This window comes from Mirounga angustirostris, unplaced genomic scaffold, assembly GCF_029215605.1.
Source record: "Mirounga angustirostris isolate CCGP_5_RB_7025 unplaced genomic scaffold, mMirAng1.0.hap1 SCAF_11, whole genome shotgun sequence".
Lineage (NCBI taxonomy): Eukaryota > Metazoa > Chordata > Mammalia > Carnivora > Phocidae > Mirounga > Mirounga angustirostris.
Genome location: NW_026991719.1, coordinates 66,377,765 through 66,397,597, shown reverse-complemented (window position 1 = coordinate 66,397,597; position 19,833 = coordinate 66,377,765). Strand labels below are relative to the sequence as shown.

The following is a 19,833-nucleotide window of genomic DNA, read 5'->3' as shown; positions in this document are numbered from 1 at the left end:
TGGTCTATATTTAAGAGATTTGCACAGCCACATCTTATGGCAGAAGTGTTTGGCTATGACTCACTAATTTTCCACGTGACCCAAAAAGCCTGCTACTTTTGAGTGGGTCCCACAATAAGATGCAAGCTGCTCTGTCACTCAGCCACATAATTCAGTAGATGCATTGTTGCTAAAAGTGTCAGGGGGCAGATAGGGACAATGTTTGGGTATTTGGCAGGTGCCATAGTTGAATTGGAGTGCAGGACAATAGGTTTTTGGATCAAAGCCTTGACATCATCCATGAATAATTAATATGCTTTTGAGAAATGCTCTTGGCTGGCTAGTGGACCTTAGTAGACTGAATGCTTAACCATGGGCTACCTTCTTACCATGTTATCTGAGCTGTCCATCATGAACTGGTTTTATCTGACCCATCAAGACATAAACTTCAATGTGTGCACCAACAATCCATCACCAAGTGGAGGTGATGTATATATGATCAGGTCCAAGCAGGCCCTGAAAGCACAAATATGTGACTTAAATGTTTAAGGACTTCATCCTGGTATCAAGATCTGTATCACTCAGGGTTCTCTGGAGAAACACAGCCAATAGAAGATTGTATATGCGTGTGTCAAAAGCATACCTTACAAATATTGGAAGTTTGGTTCTAAACCACTGCAATAAAGTGGATATTGCAATAATTAGCAAAATTAATTTTTCGGTTTCCCAGAGCATGTAAAAGTTGTTTACACTATCTAAAATGGCAGTGGCGTGGTAACTGTGTCCCATCAGTCTGGGCTGCTAGGTTGGTCCGGGGCACGGCTGGGGCTGTCCATGTCAAGTGGTGCCCACAGCGAGGAGGGCTCAGCTCACATGTGGAAGGCTCTCACCTACTTCGCAGTGCTCCCTGGCATGGATGTGAGCATGCTGAATGTCTTCCTGAGGTCGCATCACAGAGAGCATGAGAGACCCGAGTTCATCGCCTACCACCATCTCCACATCAGGTCCAAGCCCTTTCCCTGGGGAGATGGTAATCATACTCTATTCCATAACTCTCACGTGAATCCACTTCCAATCGGCTATGAAGATGAAAAAAGAGAACCTGGACCACCACCCAGGGGGACTACAGCACTGGTTTAGATCATGACTCTGCACACTGACCAGAAAAGTCTATGGGACCTTAAGCTCACCTTCCTTGTTTGTATCAAATGATGACCAATATACGGATCTTCCATCCCTTTGCTTATGGCAGGAGATGGCTTAAATAAATAACTTAGATTGGTCCACGAAAAACAAAAAACAAAAAACAAATAAAATAATTGTTTACACTATACTGAGGTCTACTAAAAGTAAAATAGCATTATGTATAAAAAATAATGTATATACCTTAATTAAAAATACTTTATTGATAAAAATTGCTAACTATAATCTGCACTGTCATCAAATATTATCTTTTTGCTGGTAGAAGGACTTGTCTCAAAGTTGAAAACTGTTGACTCTTCAGGGTGGTGGTTGATGAAATTTGGAGTGGCTGTGGCAATAAAAATAAGACAATGATGTTGCCACATTGATTGATGCTTCCTTTCATTAGCAATTTCTCTGTAGCATGTCATGTTGTTTAATAGCATTTTCCTCCCAGTAGAACTTCTTTTCTTTTTTTTCTGTTGTTTGTTTATTATTTATTTATTTATTTATTTATTTATTTATTTATTTTTATTATGTTATGTTAGGCACAATACAGTAGATCATTAGTTTTTGATGTGTGTTCCATGATTTATTGTTTGCATATAACACCCCTTGTTCCATGCAATATGTGCCCTCCTTAATACCCATCACCTGATTCACCCATCCCCCATCCCCTCCCCACTAAAACCCTCAGTTTGATTCCCAGAGTCCATAGTCTCTCATGGTTCATCTCCCCCTCTGACTCTCCTCCTTCATTTTTCCCTTCCTTCTCCTAATGTCCTCCATGCTATTCCTTATGTTCCACAGATAAGTGAAACCATATAATTGTCTTTCTCTGCTCGACTTATTTCACTTAGCATAATCCCCTCCAGTTCTATCCATGTCAATGCAAATGTTGGGTATTCATCCTTTCTGATGGCTGAGTAATATTCCATTGTATATATGGACCAAATCTTCTTTATCCATTCATCTGTTGAAGGACATCTTGGCTCCTTCCACAGTTTGCCTATTGTGGACTTGCTGCTATGTAACTTGGGCTGTATGTGCCCCTTCTTTTCCCTACATTGAAAGTATAGATTGCTCTGGGCAGCAAAGATATTTTAACAAGTTTCATTCTTCCAATCCAAGAGCAGGGAATGTTTCTCCATCTTTTTGTGTCTTCTTCAATTTCCTTCATAAGTGTTCTGTAGTTCCAAGAGTATAGATCCTTTAATTCTTTGGTTAGGTTTATTCCAATGTATCTTAAGTGTTTTGGTGCTATTGTAAATGGAATAGATTTCCTAATTTCTCTTTCTACAGTTATATGGTTAGTGTATAGGAAAGCAACTGATTTCTGTGCATTGATTTTGTATCCTTCCACATTACTGAATTGCTGTATAAGTTCTAGCAATTTGGGGGTGGAGACTTTTGGATTTTCCACATGAAGTATCATGTCATCTGCGAAGAGTGAGAGTTTGAGTTCTTCTTTGCCAATCTGAATACCTTTTATTTCTTTTTGTTGTCTGATTGCTCTTGCTAGGACTTCCAGTACTATGCTGAACAATAGTGGTGAGAGTGGGCATCCTTGTGTTCCTGATCTTCAGGGAAATGCTATCAGCTTTTCCCCATTGAGAATGATATCCACTGTGGGCTTTTCATGGATGGGTTTTATGAAATTGAGGAATGTTCCCTCTATCCCTATATTCTGAAGAGTTTTAATCAGGAAAGGGTGCTGTATTTTGTCAAATGCGTTTTCTGCATCAATTGAGAGAAACATGTGATTCTTTTCTCTTATTTATGTGTTCTATCACATTGATTGATTTGTGAATGTTGAACCACACTTGCATCCCAGGGATAAATCCTACATGGTCGTTATGGATAATGCTTTTATTTTATTTTATTTTATTTATTTATTATTTATTTATTTATTTTTAAAGATTTTATTTATTTATTTATTTGATAGAGACAGAGAGTGACAGAGATAGCGACAGAGAGCACAAGCAGGAGGAGAGGCAAAGGGAGAGGGAGAAGCAGGCTCCCCATGGAGCAAGGAGCCTGATATGCAGCTTGATCCCAGGGCCTTGTGACCATGACCCAAGACGAAGGCAGATGCTTGATGGACTGAGCCACCCATGCACCCCTGGATAATCCTTTTAATGTACTGTTGGATCCTATTAGCTAGGATCTTGTTCTGAATTTTGGAATCCATATTCATCAGGGATATTGGTCTGAAATTCTCCTTTTTGATGGGGTCTTTGCCTGGTTTTGGGATCAAGGTAATGCTGACCTCATAGAATGAGTTTGGAAGTTTTCCTTCTCTTTCTATTTTATGAAAGAGCTTTGGGAGAATAGGTATGATTTCTTCTTTGAATGTTTGGTAGAATTCCCAAGGGAATCCATCAGGCTCTGGACTCTTGTTTTTTGGGGAGGTTTTTGATCACTGCTTCAATCTCATTACTGGTTATTGGTCTATTCAGGTTGTCAATTTCTTCCTGTTTCAATCTTGGTAGTTTATAGGTTTCTCAGAAGGTATCCATTTCTTCTAGGTTGTTTTCTTTATTGGCCTACAGTTGTTGATACTAATTTCTAATAATTGTTTCTATTTCCTTGGTGTTAGTCATAATCTCTCCCCTTTCATGCATAATTTTTTAATTTGGGTTCTTTATCCTTTCTTTTGGATAAGTCTGGCCAGTGGTCTATTGATCTTATTAATTCTTTCAAAGAACCAGCTTCTAGTTTCATTTATCTGATCTACTGTATTTCTGGTTTCTAATTCATTGATCTTTGCTCTAATCTTATTTCTCTTCTGATGCCTGGCTTAGGGTTTATTTGTTCTTTCTCCAGGGCTTTAGGGTATAAAGTTAATTTTTGTATTCAGGATTTTTCTGTTTTTTTGAGTGAGTCTTGGATGGCTATGTATTTCCCCCTTAGGACCTCCTTTGCGGTATCCCATAGGTTTTGGACCAATGTGTTTTTGTTCTCATTGTTTTCTATGAATTGTTTAAGTTCTTCTTTGATTTCCTGGTTGACCCAAACATTCTTGAGCAGAGTGGTCTTTAGCTTCCAAGTGTTTGAATTTCTTCCAAATTTTTTCTTGTGGTTGAGTTCCAGTTTTAAAGCATTATGGTCTGAGAATATGCAGGGAATAATCTCAGTCTTTTGGTACCAGTTGAGACCTGATTTGTGACCCAGTATGTGATCTATTCTGGAGAAAGTTCCATGTGCACTTGAGAAGAATGAGTATTCTGTTGTTTTAGGGTGGACTGTTCTGTATATATCTATGAGGTCCACCTGGTCCAGTGTGTCATTCAAAGCTCTTGTTTCTTTGTTGATTTTCTGCTTAGATCATCTGTCTATTGCTGATAGTGGATTGTTGAAGTCTCCTACTATTAGCATATTATTATCAATATGTCTCTTTATTTTGTTAACAGTTGGCATATGTAGTTGGCTGCTCCTATGTTGGGGGCATAGATATTAACAATGGCTAGATCCTTTTGTTGGATAGACCCTTTTACCATGGTATAGTGTCCTTCTGTATCTCTAATTACAGTCTTTAGTTTAAAATCTAATTTGTCTGATATAAGAATTGCTACCCTAGCTTTCTTTTGAGGTCCATTGGTATGAAAAATGGTTCTCCCTCCCTTCACTTTATGTCTTGTTGTATCTTTAGGTTCAAAATGAGTCCCTTGTAGACAGCATATGGATGGGTCCTGTCTTTTTATCCAATCTGTAACCCTGTGCTATTTCATGGGAGCATTTAGGCCATTCACGTTGAGAGTGATTATTGAAAGATATGAATTTATTATCATCATGTTGCCTGTGGAATCTTTGTTTCTATAGATTGTCTCTGTAAATTTCTGATCTATATCACTCTTGGGGTCTTTCTTCTTGTATAGATCCCCTCTTAATATTTCTTGCCGGGCGGGCTTGGTGGTCACATATTCTTTCATTTTCTGCTGGTCTTAGAAGCTCCTTTTCTTTCCATCCATTCTGTTTGACTGCCTTTCTGGGTAAAGTATTCTTGGCTGCATATTCTTTCCATTTAGTACCCTGAATTTGTCTTGCTGGCCCTTTCTGGCTTGCCAGGTCTCTGTGGATAGGTCTGACGTTATTCTGATGTTCCTCCCTCTGTACGTAGAAATCTCTTCCCCCTCACTGCTTTCAAGATTGTTTCCTCGGATCTAAGATTTGCAAATTTTACTATTATATGTCATGGTGTCAGTCTGTTCTTATTGATCTTGGGAGGGGTTCTCCTTGCCTCTTGGGCACAAATGCTTGTTTCCTTCCTCAGATTAAGGAAGTTCTCAGCTACAATTTGCTCAAATATATCTTCTAGACCTCTCTCTCTCTCTCTCCACCCTCTCAGGGACTGCAATAATTCTGATATTGGAACGTTTCATTGAGTGAATAATATCTCTCAGTTTGATTCCTTGGGTTTTAATTTGTTTTTCCCATGCCACCTCAATTTCCTTCTTTTCTATCATTTTATCCTCTCTCTCACTAATTCATTCTTCTGCCTCATTTACCCTGGCGGTGAGATTATCCAGTTTGGGCTGCATTTTATTCATAGCATTTTTAAGTTGGGCTTGATTAGATCTCATTTCTGCCCTTAGAGATTCTATATTGTTGTTAATATCTTTCTCAAGACTAGATATCACCTTGATAATTGTTACTCTGAAGTCACTTTCTGACATCTTGGTTATATCCATTATTTAAATATATATATATATATATTAGTTCTGTGGCAGAGGCCACAGTCTCTGAGTCTTTCCTTTGTTGGGGGTTCCTTCTCTTAGTCATTCTGCTGAGGGGTGGTTGGGGGAATGTACAGAGTCCAAATTATTAACCACAACCCAAGGAAGATGCACCTGTTTTATAGGGACCTTAAGGTTGTCTGCCTCTTGTTCTTCCAGCCTTTCTTCTGGGGGAAGGGCCTGCCATGCTGTTACTCAAGCAACCCCTGTTTGGGCAGAGTTGCCCTGCCCCTTGTGGGGGGGGTGGGCTCAGTGAAAATGTTTTTTTTAGGGCTTTTGTTCTCTGACGGCTTTCCCTGGTGGCTTTCTGTGTCTCTTCTGAGAGTCAGAGCAGAAGTGAATGTATCCAAACCCCTGTTTCAGAATAGAGAGATCACAGTCTGATCTTCACTGAGCTCTCCAGGCCACACTGTCTCAATTTCTGTCTGTGCGGCTAAAAACTGCAGGTTCCTGGGTTGTGCACCCCACAGCAGCACTTCCAGCCCTCATGTCCATGTCCAGGCACGTCTCTGCCCTTTGTGCTTCTCAAACCGCAAGCCACCCCTGGTTCACACATGTGCCCCCGCAGCTCCAGGTTTCAGTCTGGGGGGCTGCCCTGAAGTCCTTTCCCCATTGCTACAGGTCTGCGAGTCTGTGCCCTGTTCCCAGCATGGGAGGCTTTTGCACCCAGGCAGTGCAAGATCCCAGAGTCTCCCCCCCCCTTCCGTTTATCTTCCAATCTCTGCCTGCAACATCACGGCTCCTGGCTTCATACCTTGAGACCAACCACAGGAGATATTCTGTTTGTAGAAATCCAGATATATCTTCTTACATCTCAGGCTGATTTTGTGGGTGTTCAGAATGGTCTGGTAGATACCCAGCTCAATTCAGGGGACTGGTTGAAATAGGGTCCCCTACTCCTCTGCCATCTTTTCTCCTCCTAGAACTTCTTTTCAAAATTGGAGTCAGTCCTCTCAATCCTTGTTGCTGTTTTATCAACTAAGTTTGTGTAATATTATAAATCCTTTGTTGTCATTTCAACAATCTTCACAGCATCTCCTCTAGTAGATTCCATGTCAGAAAACCACTTTCTTTGCTTATCCATAAGAAGAAGTTCCTTATGTGTTAAAGTTTTATCATAAGATTGCTGCAATTCAGTTACATCTTCAGGCTGCACTTCTAATTTTAATTCTCTTGCTATTAATACCACATCTGCAGTTACTTCCTCCACTGAAGTTTCGGACCTGTCAAGGTCATCCATGAGGTCTGGGATCAACTTCTTCCAAACTCCTGTTAATGTTGATATTTTGACCTCTTCCCATGAATCACAAATGACCTTAGTGGCATCTAGAATGGCAAATTCTTCTGAAAGTGTTTTATATTTATTTTTCTCAGATCCATCAGAGGAATCACTATGGCATCTATAACCTTACAAATTGTTAATCTGTTAAATAATAATGTTATCTGTTAAATAATAAGAATTGAAATTCAAAAATTTCCCCTGATCCACAGGCTTCAAAATGGATCCTGTATTAGCAGGCATTAAAAACAGCATGAATCTCATTGTGCATTTCCATCAGAGCTCTTGGGTGACCAAGTGTGTTGTCAATAAGCAGTCATATTTTGAAAGGAACATTTTCTTGTAAGCTGTAGGTCTCAAAAGAGGGCTTAAAATATTCAGTAAACCACGTTGTAAACAGATGTACTGTCATTCAGGCTTTATTATTTCATGTATAGAGAACAGGAATAGTAGATTTAGCATAATTCCTAAAGTCCCTAGAACCTTTGGAATGATAAAAGAGCATTGACTTCAACTTAAAGTCACCAGCTACAATAACCTCTAACAAGTCAGTCTGTCCTTTGAAGCTTGGAAGCTAGACATTGACTTCTCCTTTCCAGCTACAAAAGTCTTAGATGGAATCTTTTTCCAATAGAAGATTGTTTCATTTACATTGAAAATCTGTTACTTAGTGTAGCCACCTTCATTCATTATGTTACCTAGATCTTCTGCAAAACTTGCTTCAGCTTATACATCAGCACTTCCTGCTTCACCTTGTACTTCTTTGTTATGGAGATGGCTTCTTATCTTAAACTTCATGAACTAACCTCTCTTAGATTCAAACCTTTTATTCTGCAGCTTCCACACCTCTTTCAGCTTTCATAGAAGTGAGAGTTAGGGCCTTGCTCTAGATTAGGCTTTGGTTTAAGGGAATGTTGTAGGTGGTTTGATCTTCTATCACGAGCACTAAAACTTTGTCTATATTAACAATAGCCTGTTTCACTTTATCATTTTTGTGTTCACTGGAGTGGCACTTTTAATTTCCTTCAAAAGCTTTTCCTTTGCATATACAACTTTACTAACAGTTTGGTGCAAGATGTCTACTTTTTGACTTATTTCAGCTTTTGACCTGCCTTCCTCACTAAGCTTAATCATTTCTAGCTTTTGATTTAAAGTGAAAGATGTTTGACTCTTCCTTTCACTTGAACACTAAGAGGCTATTATAGGATTACTAATGGGCCTAATTTTAGTACTGTTGTGTCTCAGGGAATAAGGAGGCCCAAGAAGGGGGAGAGAGATGGAGGAATGACCAGTTGGTGGAGTAGTCAGAACACACACAGTATTTATTAAGTTTGTCATGTTATATGGGCATGGTTCATGACCCCACAAAACAATTACAATGGTAACATCAGAGATAACTGATCATAGATCACAATAAAAATATAATAATAATGCAAATATTTGAAATATAATGAAGATTACCAAATGTGACAGAGACACAAGTGAGAAAATGCCATTGGAAAAACGGCACTGGTAGTCTTACTCAATGCAGTGGTGCCACAAACAATTTTTAAAAATCACAGTATCTGCAAAGCACAGTAAAGTGAGGGATGCCTATATATGTATGCTTATATGTATATGTATATGATTGACTTATTTTAAGGAATTGGCTTATGCCATTATGGCAGCTGAGAATTCCCAAGATCTGCAGATGGCGACCCAGGAAGATTGATGGTATACTTCTAGTCTGAGTCTAAAGGACTGAGAACCAGGAGAGTTGAAGGTGCAAGTTCCAGTTCAAGTCAGAGTCTGAAGGCAGGAGAAGATTGATATCTCAGCTCAAAGACATTCTGAAAGAGAGAGAATTTGTCTTAGTCTTTTTTCTTTTTCTATTTTTTCAACTTTTTCTATTTCAACTAATTTCTATTTCTCTTTTTTCAACTTTTTATTTAAATTCTAGTTAGTTAACATATAGTGTAATATTAGTTTCAAGAGTAGAATTTAGTGATTCATCACTTACATATAACACCCAATGCTCATCACAAGTGCCCTCAATACCCAACACTCATTTAGCCCATCTCCTACCCACCTCTCCTCCATCAACCCTCAGTTTTTTCTCTACAGTTAAGAGTCTGTTTTATGGTTTGCCTCTCTCTCTCTCTCTCTCTTTTACTTTATGTTCATCTGTTTTGTTTCTTAAATTCTACATATGAGTAAAATCATATGGTATTTGTCTTTCTCTGACTTATTTTGCTTAGCATAATGCACTCTACCTCTATCCATGTCATTCCGAATGACAAGATTTCATTCTTTTTTATGGCCAGCTAGACCCTCATACCTGATCTTTACTGCCCACCTGCTTGTATTCACTGACTTTTGTCCCATATTTTCCCTTAAGCTCTTCTTTCCAGCTTATCTCTTAATTCATGCAAATGGAAACCAAAACCACCCCTTAAGTGATAGTGATTGCCTTGACAAGACCTCCAGCTGGCCCAGACCACCCAGGCCAGTTTGAACATAATCCCTGCATAAATGGGCCATGGAATGAATTCTAAAATGACGGATAACTACATTTACTTCATTATAATACTAAAATCTCCACCAAAGTGTTAGAGTGTGCAGTTAGTTAGGTTCTAACAGGATACCTGGAGGCCAACAATGAGTAAGTCATGGACAACTATCAGGAAAGTTAAAAGTGTTGAGCGGGCAGTGTTTGTGGTTTGAGCAGTGTGTGTGACTGCTGGGGATGCTTTCCTGGCTGCAGAGCTGTTTGGAAGCGTCCTCTGCATTTGCACTGCCTGTTGGGCCCACCATGAGGCGCCTAGATTTGGTGCAGCAGAAAATGCCTGTGTGTTTGTGACAGAGGTGAAAGAGGAGCCCTCCACCAAAAGGGAGCATCAGCCATTTAAAGTTTTGGCAACTGAAACTCTAAGTCACAAGGCATTAGATGCAGATATATACAGTGCAATTCCAACAGAAAAAGTGGATGAAACATGTTGTTATATTACTACCTACAAAGGTCAGCCATACCTTTGGGCTCGACTAGATAGAAAACCTAAGAAATTAGCTGAGAAAAGATTTAAAAATTATTTACATTCAAAACAAAACTTAAAAGATTTTTTTTGGAATGTTGAGGAGGACTTCAAACCTGTTCCAGAGTGCTGGATACAAGCGAAGGAAATAGAACAATTAAACAGGAATCTGATGCCTGATGAAAATGGACACATTCCTGGTTGGGTACCAGTGGAGAAACACAACAAACAGTACTACTGACATTCCTCTGAAGTTAATTATTAATTCAAAGTTGCCCTGGTACTGAAGCATCATCCTGGTAGTACTGGGCTTCTGGAAATTCGTGCAGTACCACTCTCAGATCTCCTAGAACAAACACTAGAACTTATATGAACAAATATTAATGGAAACCCATATGGGTTAGGAAGCAAGAAGCATCCATTATATCTTCTTATACCACATGGGACATTTCAAATCTGAAATCAACCTACCTTGAAGCACAATGATCTATTATCCTAGTTTGAACATTGCAGAGAGGGTAAAATTGAAGGAATATCAATGTAATTGCAGTGATGGCTGTTTAATCAAGGTTCATCGCCATCATCTTGGTTTAGGCTGGCCAATTCCAGATACTTACATGAATTCAAAACCAGTTATTATCAACATGAACCTGAATAAGTATGACCATGCCTTTGATACTGTTTGTTTAGTCTTTTTTCAAAAATAGATAATCAGAAATTTGGTAAACTCAAAGATATAATACTTGATGTATAAACTAGAAATGCAATTAAGAACCAGCTTTATTGTTATCTTTGAATCTTGAATATTCTGTCATATGTGCAAGGTAAAAAAATCTCAAGGTTCCATGTCTAATAGAGCAATATGTCTTCTAGCGTTTGAAGAAATGAATTTCCCAGTTGCAAAGGTCTATTCAAAAAAATTTTTAGAACCACCAAACGAATTTCAACCATTAGACTTAGAAATATAATAATAAGCTCCCTACCTTGTACAAAAGTTGGATAAAGACAACAATTAAACCAACAATTTTGGATCATTAACTTTAAAAATTAAATAGTTCAAGATGAATTTGTTCTAACACTTAACAAAACATATGGCTGTAACATCATGTTTATATACATGTACATATATATAAAACTAGAGTCTTAACACAGATGTAAATAAGTATATATAAAACCCCAATTTTAAATGTTAAAAGTTATTAAAGCTCACCCCATACTCTTTAAAAAACTTAAACATTATGTATACAGAAATTCATCACAGCTTATTTGATAGTCATAACTTACTCTAAAGTCATCAAAAATATACTTTTCTATTATGTTTAAAATTTCATACAATTTTATTTACTAAAACTTGTATTTAGTAAAGGTACAGGGTATGAAGAAGGAAATCATGTAGGTCAGAGACCTGTTTGATTTCCAGATTAAGTTTTAACTTATGAAGTTAGTAGTCAAATAAAACTACAGGTATAGGTAGTCCTTAATAAATGGGGAGATCAGCAGGACTTTCTTCTTCATCTTCAAACTGTTCAGAAGCAGCAACAGGACTAGTTAATTCAACTCCACATTATTCAGAAAGTTTTTTTTAACTTTTCTTCTAAAAGAATATTCTTTTTCACTTCTTTATAATTATACTTCAGATATTCAATTTCTTCAAAAAATGAAGGATCAAAGTTTTCCAGTTCTTTTTTCAGCTTTTTTGTTTCTCCTAGTAGAAACATAATATCTTTGAAAGGTATGTAGGAATATAATATATTCTTTAGATTTGAACTAAAGAGACTTAATTACAAACATAAAATCCAAAGTAACCTGAATAATCTAATATACTTATATACTATATAGGCAGAAGTATTTTCTTAGAATTTTGTTAATAAGGTTTCATGGTACAGCATAAGTAACTAACTTGTTAGCTGGTAAATCACATTATTTGTTCTGTAAGTTATGTCCTAGTTTTTGACTAAAATTTATCAGTTCTTAAATGGGTGGGGGAGGGTCGGCATTTAATCATTCTCCAAAAGTATATCAGATACTCTCATTGAGGCAATCAAAAAGACTTGGCTATAACACAAATTATTTTGGTTAAGATTCTTTGGTTTAGGTTTCATTTATATTTTCTTTACAAATACCTATTTGTTAATGAATAATAGTCAACTTTTTATTTTTTATTTTATTTATTTATTTATTTTTAAAGATTTTATTTATTTATTTGAGAGAGAGACTGAGAGAGAGCACATGAGAGGGGGGAGGGTCAGAGGGAGAAGCAGACTCCCTGCCGAGCAGGGAGCCCGATGTGGGACTCGATCCAGGGACTCCAGGATCATGACCTGAGCTGAAGGCAATCGCTTAACCAACTGAGCCACCCAGGCGCCCAACTTTTTAAAAATATATTTAGAATTAGGGAAACTCTAGGACTTCTACCTGGCTAAGAGGCATCTGGTGAAGAGACAATTTGAACTTTAGAATAGCTAGTGATCACTAGTTAATTCTTCAACTTATGCTCTTTTGTTCTGTTTATAGATTCTTTAAGAGATAAAGCATGGCAAATATCTTTCTTTAATAAAGGAAGTTATTCCCAAAAAGAATTTCAAAAGTAAATAAAAGACACTATTCCCAATGTGACCCAAAAACTTAATATTAAAATAATGAGCTATATTTGTGAGAATCAAAAAATAAATTTCTCTTTAATCCTAACCCCCCCCACACACACACACACACAAAAAGGAAAGTTAAAGGCTTGTCCTGGCAGCACTCCACCGATGCCAGATCAAATCAGTCAGGCCCAAGATGCCAGATGCCATGAAAGAAAACTCCTGACCATATAAGGAAGAAAAGGTACAAAACCCTGCTTCCCTACCCCAACTAATGAATATTTCAACCCCTAGGTAACAACTGTTGATGAAAGTTAGAAACCTGATCCCTAGAGACACAACTCTTTCTCTCTCTCCTTTTCTCATTCTCTCAAGTTTGCCCACATTCATATCTCGAGTACACTTTATGCTCTAATAAATTTTCCCACTTTTGTCACTCATCTGCTCTGTTTCATGTCTGTTCTTAAGTTCTTTCTTGAGACAAGACCCAGAACTTTTGGTGATACCTTTGGAATGGACTGGGTTGACCTCAGGGCCTGGAGTCTCCACAGTTCACCTGCAACACAAGAAGGAGCACAAGCCTCATTTACATAACATACAATATATGTATAGGCATGTTTTCTTAAAGTGCATGCACAATCTTATGCCTGCTTCTACATATGATGACAAGGATCCTCTTCTTATATATTCATTCTAACCCTAAATAAAAGAAACCTATCCACCCTTACTCAGGGAGTTGTGGCTTTGGAAGTTATTCCCCATGATCTTATTTTATGCAAATAAATTTTACTTTCTGTGACAACTCCACCTGGTGTAGTTTCTGTGATTCAACAAAGAAAAAACTCAGATTAGTTTGTTTACACATTTGGTAATGCAGATGGGGCTACTGTCTTTCTAAGTTTCTGCCCTACAGTTTCCTGGTTTCCAATGGACAGAGCAGTGGGCAATGGCAGCACACCTGGGTTAACCCATTCAAGCTACTGGAACTAGGGTTGGAATCCTTGGAGGGGACTCTCCCCTCTTGGGGTTTGTACTACACCCTTGAAGAGAGTTCAGCCACTCTAAGTCTCTTGTTCTAAGAATCTCTACACAGAGGCAAGTGGTGCCCATCCAGTGGCATGACTACAAGAGTATTTTCTCTGAGTTGTCTCACAAAACCTGGCAGGTCGAAGAACAGGACCTCTCTGGTAAACACTCTAGGGGATTGAACACTTGATTATAGTTGAGTCTAGACATTCCTGGGTAGCAAGGGTACATACAAGTGATAGGTATTAATTTATTGCCATTTTGTTAATTGTTTTCTTTTCATTTCTGTAGTTATCCTTTATTCCTTTCTTTTCCTCTTGCTCTCTTCCTTTGTGGCTTGATGGCTTTCTTTAGTGTTATGCTTGGATTTCTTTCTTTTCGTGTGTGTTTATCTATTATGTTTTTGGTTTATGGTTACCATGGGTTTCATGTATTCTACCCTACATGTTTGTAGTCTACATTGAGTAGATGATTCCTTAAGTTCAAACACATAAAACAGTAAATTTTGACTTCCTTCCCCATGATTTATGTAGGTCATATTTCATATCATTTCACTTTGTGTATCCCTGGACTAAATTTTGTATATATAATTGATTTTACTACTTTTATGTTTTAACCTTCTTACTAGTTTTGTTATGTGATTGATTTTCCATCTTTACTATATATTTACTTTTGCCAATATTTTTTTTTCTTTCATAATTTTCTTACTTCTAAGAATGGTCTTTTCCTTTTACTTAGAGTTCCTTTTAATATTTCTTGTAAGGCTGGTTTACTGGTGATGAACTCCTTCAATTTTTATTTGTCTAGGAAACCCTACCTCTCCTTCAATTCTGAATGATAATCTTGCTAGGTAGAGTATTCCAGGTCATAGGGTTTTATTTTCTTTTCAGCCCCTCTTAAATTTATTTTTATTGAAGTACAATTAACATACAGTATTATATTAGTTTTAGGTGTACAATATAATGATTCAACAAATGTATACATTACTCAGTGTTTATCATGATAAGTGTACTCTTAATCCCCTGTACCTATTTCACCCATCCCTCCATCCATCTTTCCTCTGGCAACAACAAATTTATTCTCTGTATTTAAGAGTCTGTTCCTTTTCTTTCTCTTGTTTTCTCTTTGTTCATTTGTTTTGTTTCTTAAATTATGAATGAAATTGCATGGTATTTGCCTTTCTCTGATTCATTTCACTTACCATTATACCCTCTAGGTCCATCTATGTTGTTGCAAATGGCAAGACTTATTCTTTTTTATGGCTGAGTAACATTCCATTATCAATATATACCATATCTTCTTTATCCATTCATCTACTGATGGACACTTGGGATGCTTCCATATCTTGGCTATTACAAATAATGCTGCAATAAACATAGGGCTGTATATATTTTTTGAATTAGTGTTTTTGTTTTCTCTGGGTAAGTACCCAGTAGTGCAAATGCTGAATCATATGGTAATTCTTTTTTTTTTTTTTAATTTTTTGAAGAACCTCCATACTAGTGTCCATAGTGGTTGCAGTAATTTACAATCCCACCAACAGGGCATCAAGTTTCCTTATTCTCCATATCCTTGCCAAAACTTGTGATTTCTTGTCTTTCTGATTCTAGGTATTCAGATAGGTATAAAGTAATATCTTATTGAAGTTTTAATTTGCATTTCCCTGATGATTAGTGATGTTGGGAATTTTTCATGTGTCTGTTGGACATTTGTATATCTTCTTCGGAAAAAAAAAAACTATTCAGGTTCTCTGCCCTTTTTTAATTGAGTTATTTGTGGTTTTTTGGTGTTGAGTTGTATAAGTTATTTATGTATATTTGATATTAACCTCTTATCAAATATATCATTTACAAATACCTTCTCCCATTCAGTAGGTTGCCTTGTCATCCTGTTGATGGTTTTCTTCATTGTGCAAAAGCTTTTTATTTTGATCCTTTCAACACTTTGCATATATAATGGCACTGTCTTTTTGTCCTACAAAGTTTCTGCTGAAAAGTCAGCTGATAATCTTATCGGGCTTCCCTTTTATGTAAGATCTCTCTTTTCTCTTGCTGTGTTTAACTTTCTCTCTTCATTTTTAATTTTTTCCATTTTAATTAATTTGTGTCTTGATGTGGATTTTCTTTTTTTTTATTGTTTGGGGCTCTTAATGCTTTCTGGAATTAGATATCAATTTCCTTCCTCAGGTAGGAAACTCTTAGCTATTATTTCTTCAAATATGTTTCTGCTCCCTTCTATCTCTCTTCTCCTACTGGAACTCATATAATGCAAATGTTATTATGCTTGATTATGTCACTGAGTTTTCTGAAACTATCCTCCTCATTTTTTTATTATAATGTTTTTAACTTTTGCTGTTTAGCTTGTTTGCCTTCCATTATCATGTCACCCAGATTGTCAAACCGTTCTTCTGCATCGTCTAAACTGCTGTTGATTTCCTCTAGTTTATTTTTCACTTCAGTTATTGTATTCTTTGGATATGATTAGTTATTTTTTTAAAATTTTCTATCTCTTTGTTGAAATTGTCATTGAATTTGTCCACTCTTCTCTCAAATAAACTACACAGCCTTATGTCCATTATTTTGAACTTTATTAGGCATATTTTTACAACTGTTTTGTTTGGTTCTTTTGCTGTGATTTTGTCTTTTTCCTTCATCTGGGACAAATTCTGTTGTCTCCTCAATTTCTCTAAATCTCTATTTGTTTTTAGGTATTACGTGGGTCACCTATGTGTCCTGGTCTTAAAAGAAGTGACTTTGTGTAGAAGGCCTCCAGTGGTGTCTGTAATGAAGAGAACCAAATTCATTTCAGGGCTGTCTTCTTTTGTGGGCTGCATGAACATTCCTTTAGTGGCTGAGCAACATCTGTGGGTGCACTGGTAGGTACGGCTTACTGCTTGTGCATCTGGCTTGAAGCTACCATGGATGCACTTGCACTTGTGAGCAAGGTTTTCTCCCCATGCTGCTGGCTTAGGGGCCAGGCTACAGCAACTGTTGTCACATTGGTGGATTGACCCAGCACTCAGAATGCCTCTCTGATATGAGCTGCTATGACTGGTTTTGTTTCCATACCATTAGCAGATAGGCCTGGCTTTAGACAATGAAGTCTTGCTGGTGGGTGAGACTGGGATTGTCCCATTTGTCTGAAGTGAGCTGTGTGTGACAGTATAGGAACCAGGTTTGGAGGGGCTCCCATAAGGATGGAAATGTTGGGTGGGGCAGATCCACATTGGAACATGGAGGCAGGGCATGCAGTGATAGCAAGATTAATGGAGCATGTTAGAATTGACTGACAAAAGCCTCCAGCTATCTAGAGTGGGGGAGGGCAAGAAAACTGCCACCCAGAGCATGTTTGTTCAGAGAGAAACCTCCCACAGATCCCTGCTTATCTGGAATATAGCATAAAATTAGCCAATAAACTTTCAAGTATACCACAGGCAATTTTCAAACTACTGCTTCTATGACACGTCTTGGTCCAGTTTACTTAGGGTATTGGCCCTTTAAGGGTGGAAACTCAGTTTCTTATACCCTTTTAACTTTCCTAGAGTTAAGCTACAATTATTTTTAAAGATCCCAGAATTAAGTCATGCTGATTTTTTTCTTATTTTGTATTTTTTCATTATTTACTTTTTTTCAATTTTCCCATATGATTTTCTGAGGTTTTATTTAAATTACAGCTACTTAACATACTGTGAAATATTAGTTTCAGGTGTAGAATTTAGTGATTCAACACTTACGTACATACACAGTGTTCATCACAAGTGCCCTCTTTAATATCAATCACCTGTATAACCCATCCCCTCCACCACCTCCCTCCAGTAATGATCACTTGTTCTCTACAATTAAGAGTATGTTCCTTGATTTCCTTCTTTTTTGTGCCCCCATGTTCATGTGTTTTGTTTCTTAATCTCCACATATGAAATCATATGGTATTTCTCTTCCTCTGACTGACTTATTTCCTTTAGCTAATATGCTCTAGATCTATTCATGTCTTAACAGACAGCAAGATTTCATTCTTTTTGATGGCTGAGTAATATTCAATTATATCCATCTCCTTTTTATCCATCCATCAGAGAAGGGACATTTGGTTTCTATCTATAATTTGGCTATTGTTGATAATGCTTCTATAAACATCGGGGTACATATATCACTTAAAATCAGTATTTTTGCATTTGTTGGTAAATACCTAGTAGTACAATTCCTAGACTGTAGGGTAGTTCTATTTTTAACTTTTTGTTCAATAGGGTTAGGAGTCTGTAATTCTCCTTTTTGATGGGGTCTTTATCTCGTTTTGGGATCAAGGTAATGCAAGCTTCATAGAACGAGTTTGGGGGTTTCCAGGAATACATCCATTTCTTCCAAATTGCTTAGTTTCTTGGCCTATAGTTGCCGGTAATAATTTCTAATAGTTGTTTCTATTTCCTTGGTGTTAGTCGTGATCTCTCCCCTTTCATTCATGATTTTATTAATTTGGGTCATTTCTTTTTTCTTTTGGATAAGTCTGGCCAGAGGTTTATTGATCTTATTAATTCTTTCAAAGAACAAGCTTCTCGTTTCATTGATCAGTTTTACTATTTTTCTGGTTTCTATTTCATTGATTTCTGCTCTAATATTTATTATTTCTCTTTCCCTGCTTGGTTTAGGCTTTACTTGCTATTTTTTCTCCAGATCCTTTAGGTTTAAGGTTAACTTGTACATTCGGGATTTTTCTAATTTTTTGAACGAGGTTTGGAGGTTATGTATTTCCCTCTTAGGATCACCTTTGTGGTATCCCATAGGTTTTGGACCAATGTGTTTCCATTCTCATTGGTTTCAATGACTTCTTTAAGTTCTTCTTTAATTTCCTGGTTGACCCCATTATTCTTTAGCAGGAAATTTTTAGCCTCCAAATGTTGGAGTTCCTTCCAAATTTGTTCTTGTGTTTGAGTTCCAGTTTCACTGCATTGTGATCTGAAAATATGCATGAATAATCTCAATCTTTTGGTATCAGTTGAGGCCTGATTTGTGACCCAGTATGTGGTCTGTTCTGGAGATAGTTCTATTTGCACTTGAGAAGAATGAGTTTTCTGTTGTTTTAGGATGGAATGTTCTGTATATATCTATGAGGTCCGTCTGGTCCAGTGTGTCATTCAAAGCTCTTGTTTCTTTGTTGATCTTCTTCTTAGATGATCTGTCCATTGCTAAGTGGAGTGTTTAGGTCTCTTACTAGTAATGTATTATTATCCATATGTTTCTTTAATTTGGTTATTAATTGGTTTATATAATCGGCTGCTCCCATATTGGGAGCATAAATATTTACAATTGTTAGATCTTGTTGGATAGACCCTTTGCGTTTGATATAGTGTCCCTCTACATATCTTACTATGGGCTTTGGTTTAAAATCTAATTTGCCTGATATGAGTATTGCTACCCCAGCTTTCTTCTGAGGTCCATTAGCATTGTAAATGATTCCCCATCCCCTCACTTTCAATCTGGCGGTGTCTTTAGTTTCAAAATGAGTCTCTTGTAGACAACATATGGATGGGTCCTGCTTTTTTATCCAATCTGAAACCATGTGTCTTTTGATGGGAACATTCAACCCATTTACATTCAGAATAACTATTGAAAGATATGGATTTAGTACCATCATATTGCCTATAAAGTCCCTGTTTCTGTAGATTTTCTGTTTCTTTCTGGTCTATGTGACTCTTGGGTTTCTCTTCACTTACAGAATCCTCCTTAATATTTCTTGCAGGGCTGACTTGGTGGTCACATATTCTTCCAGTTTCTGCCTGTTGTGAAAGCTCTTTATCTCTCCAGCCATTCTGATTGATAATCTTGCTGGGTAAATATTCTTGGCTGCATGTTCTTTTCATTTAGTACCCTGAATATGTTTTGCCAGCCCTTTCTGGCTTGCCAGGTTTCTGTGGACAGGTCTGACATTATTCTGATGTTCTTCCTTCTGTATGTAAGAAATCTCCTTCCTCCTAGCTGCTCTCAGGATAGCTTCCTTGGCTCTAAGATTTGCAAGCTTCACTCTTATATTTCAGGGCGTTGATC

At 37.2% G+C, this 19,833-nt stretch overlaps 1 protein-coding gene, 1 long non-coding RNA gene and 1 pseudogene across 3 annotated transcripts in view; 2 read left to right on the top strand and 1 right to left on the bottom strand.

Moving 5' to 3' along the window:
• Positions 1–798: 798 nt before the first annotated feature.
• LOC123836768 (cytochrome c oxidase subunit 6A1, mitochondrial-like) lies at positions 799–1,119 on the top strand. Its single transcript, XM_045866064.1, has one exon. It carries the CDS (start codon positions 814–816, stop codon positions 1,117–1,119), a length of 306 nt encoding a protein of 101 aa, XP_045722020.1. The 5' UTR covers positions 799–813.
• Positions 1,120–7,621: 6,502 nt separating this feature from the next.
• The window catches only part of LOC135361943 (uncharacterized), a 333,098-nt gene continuing 320,886 nt past the window's right edge, over positions 7,622–19,833 (bottom strand). For both annotated transcript variants that reach the window (XR_010406204.1, XR_010406203.1), the window contains 2 exons: positions 13,279–13,328; positions 7,622–9,005 (listed from right to left, as the gene is read on the bottom strand). This is a non-coding gene — a long non-coding RNA (uncharacterized LOC135361943). The remainder of the gene's footprint in view (positions 9,006–13,278; positions 13,329–19,833) is intronic.
• LOC123860077 (RNA ligase 1-like) lies at positions 9,865–10,941 on the top strand (annotated as a pseudogene).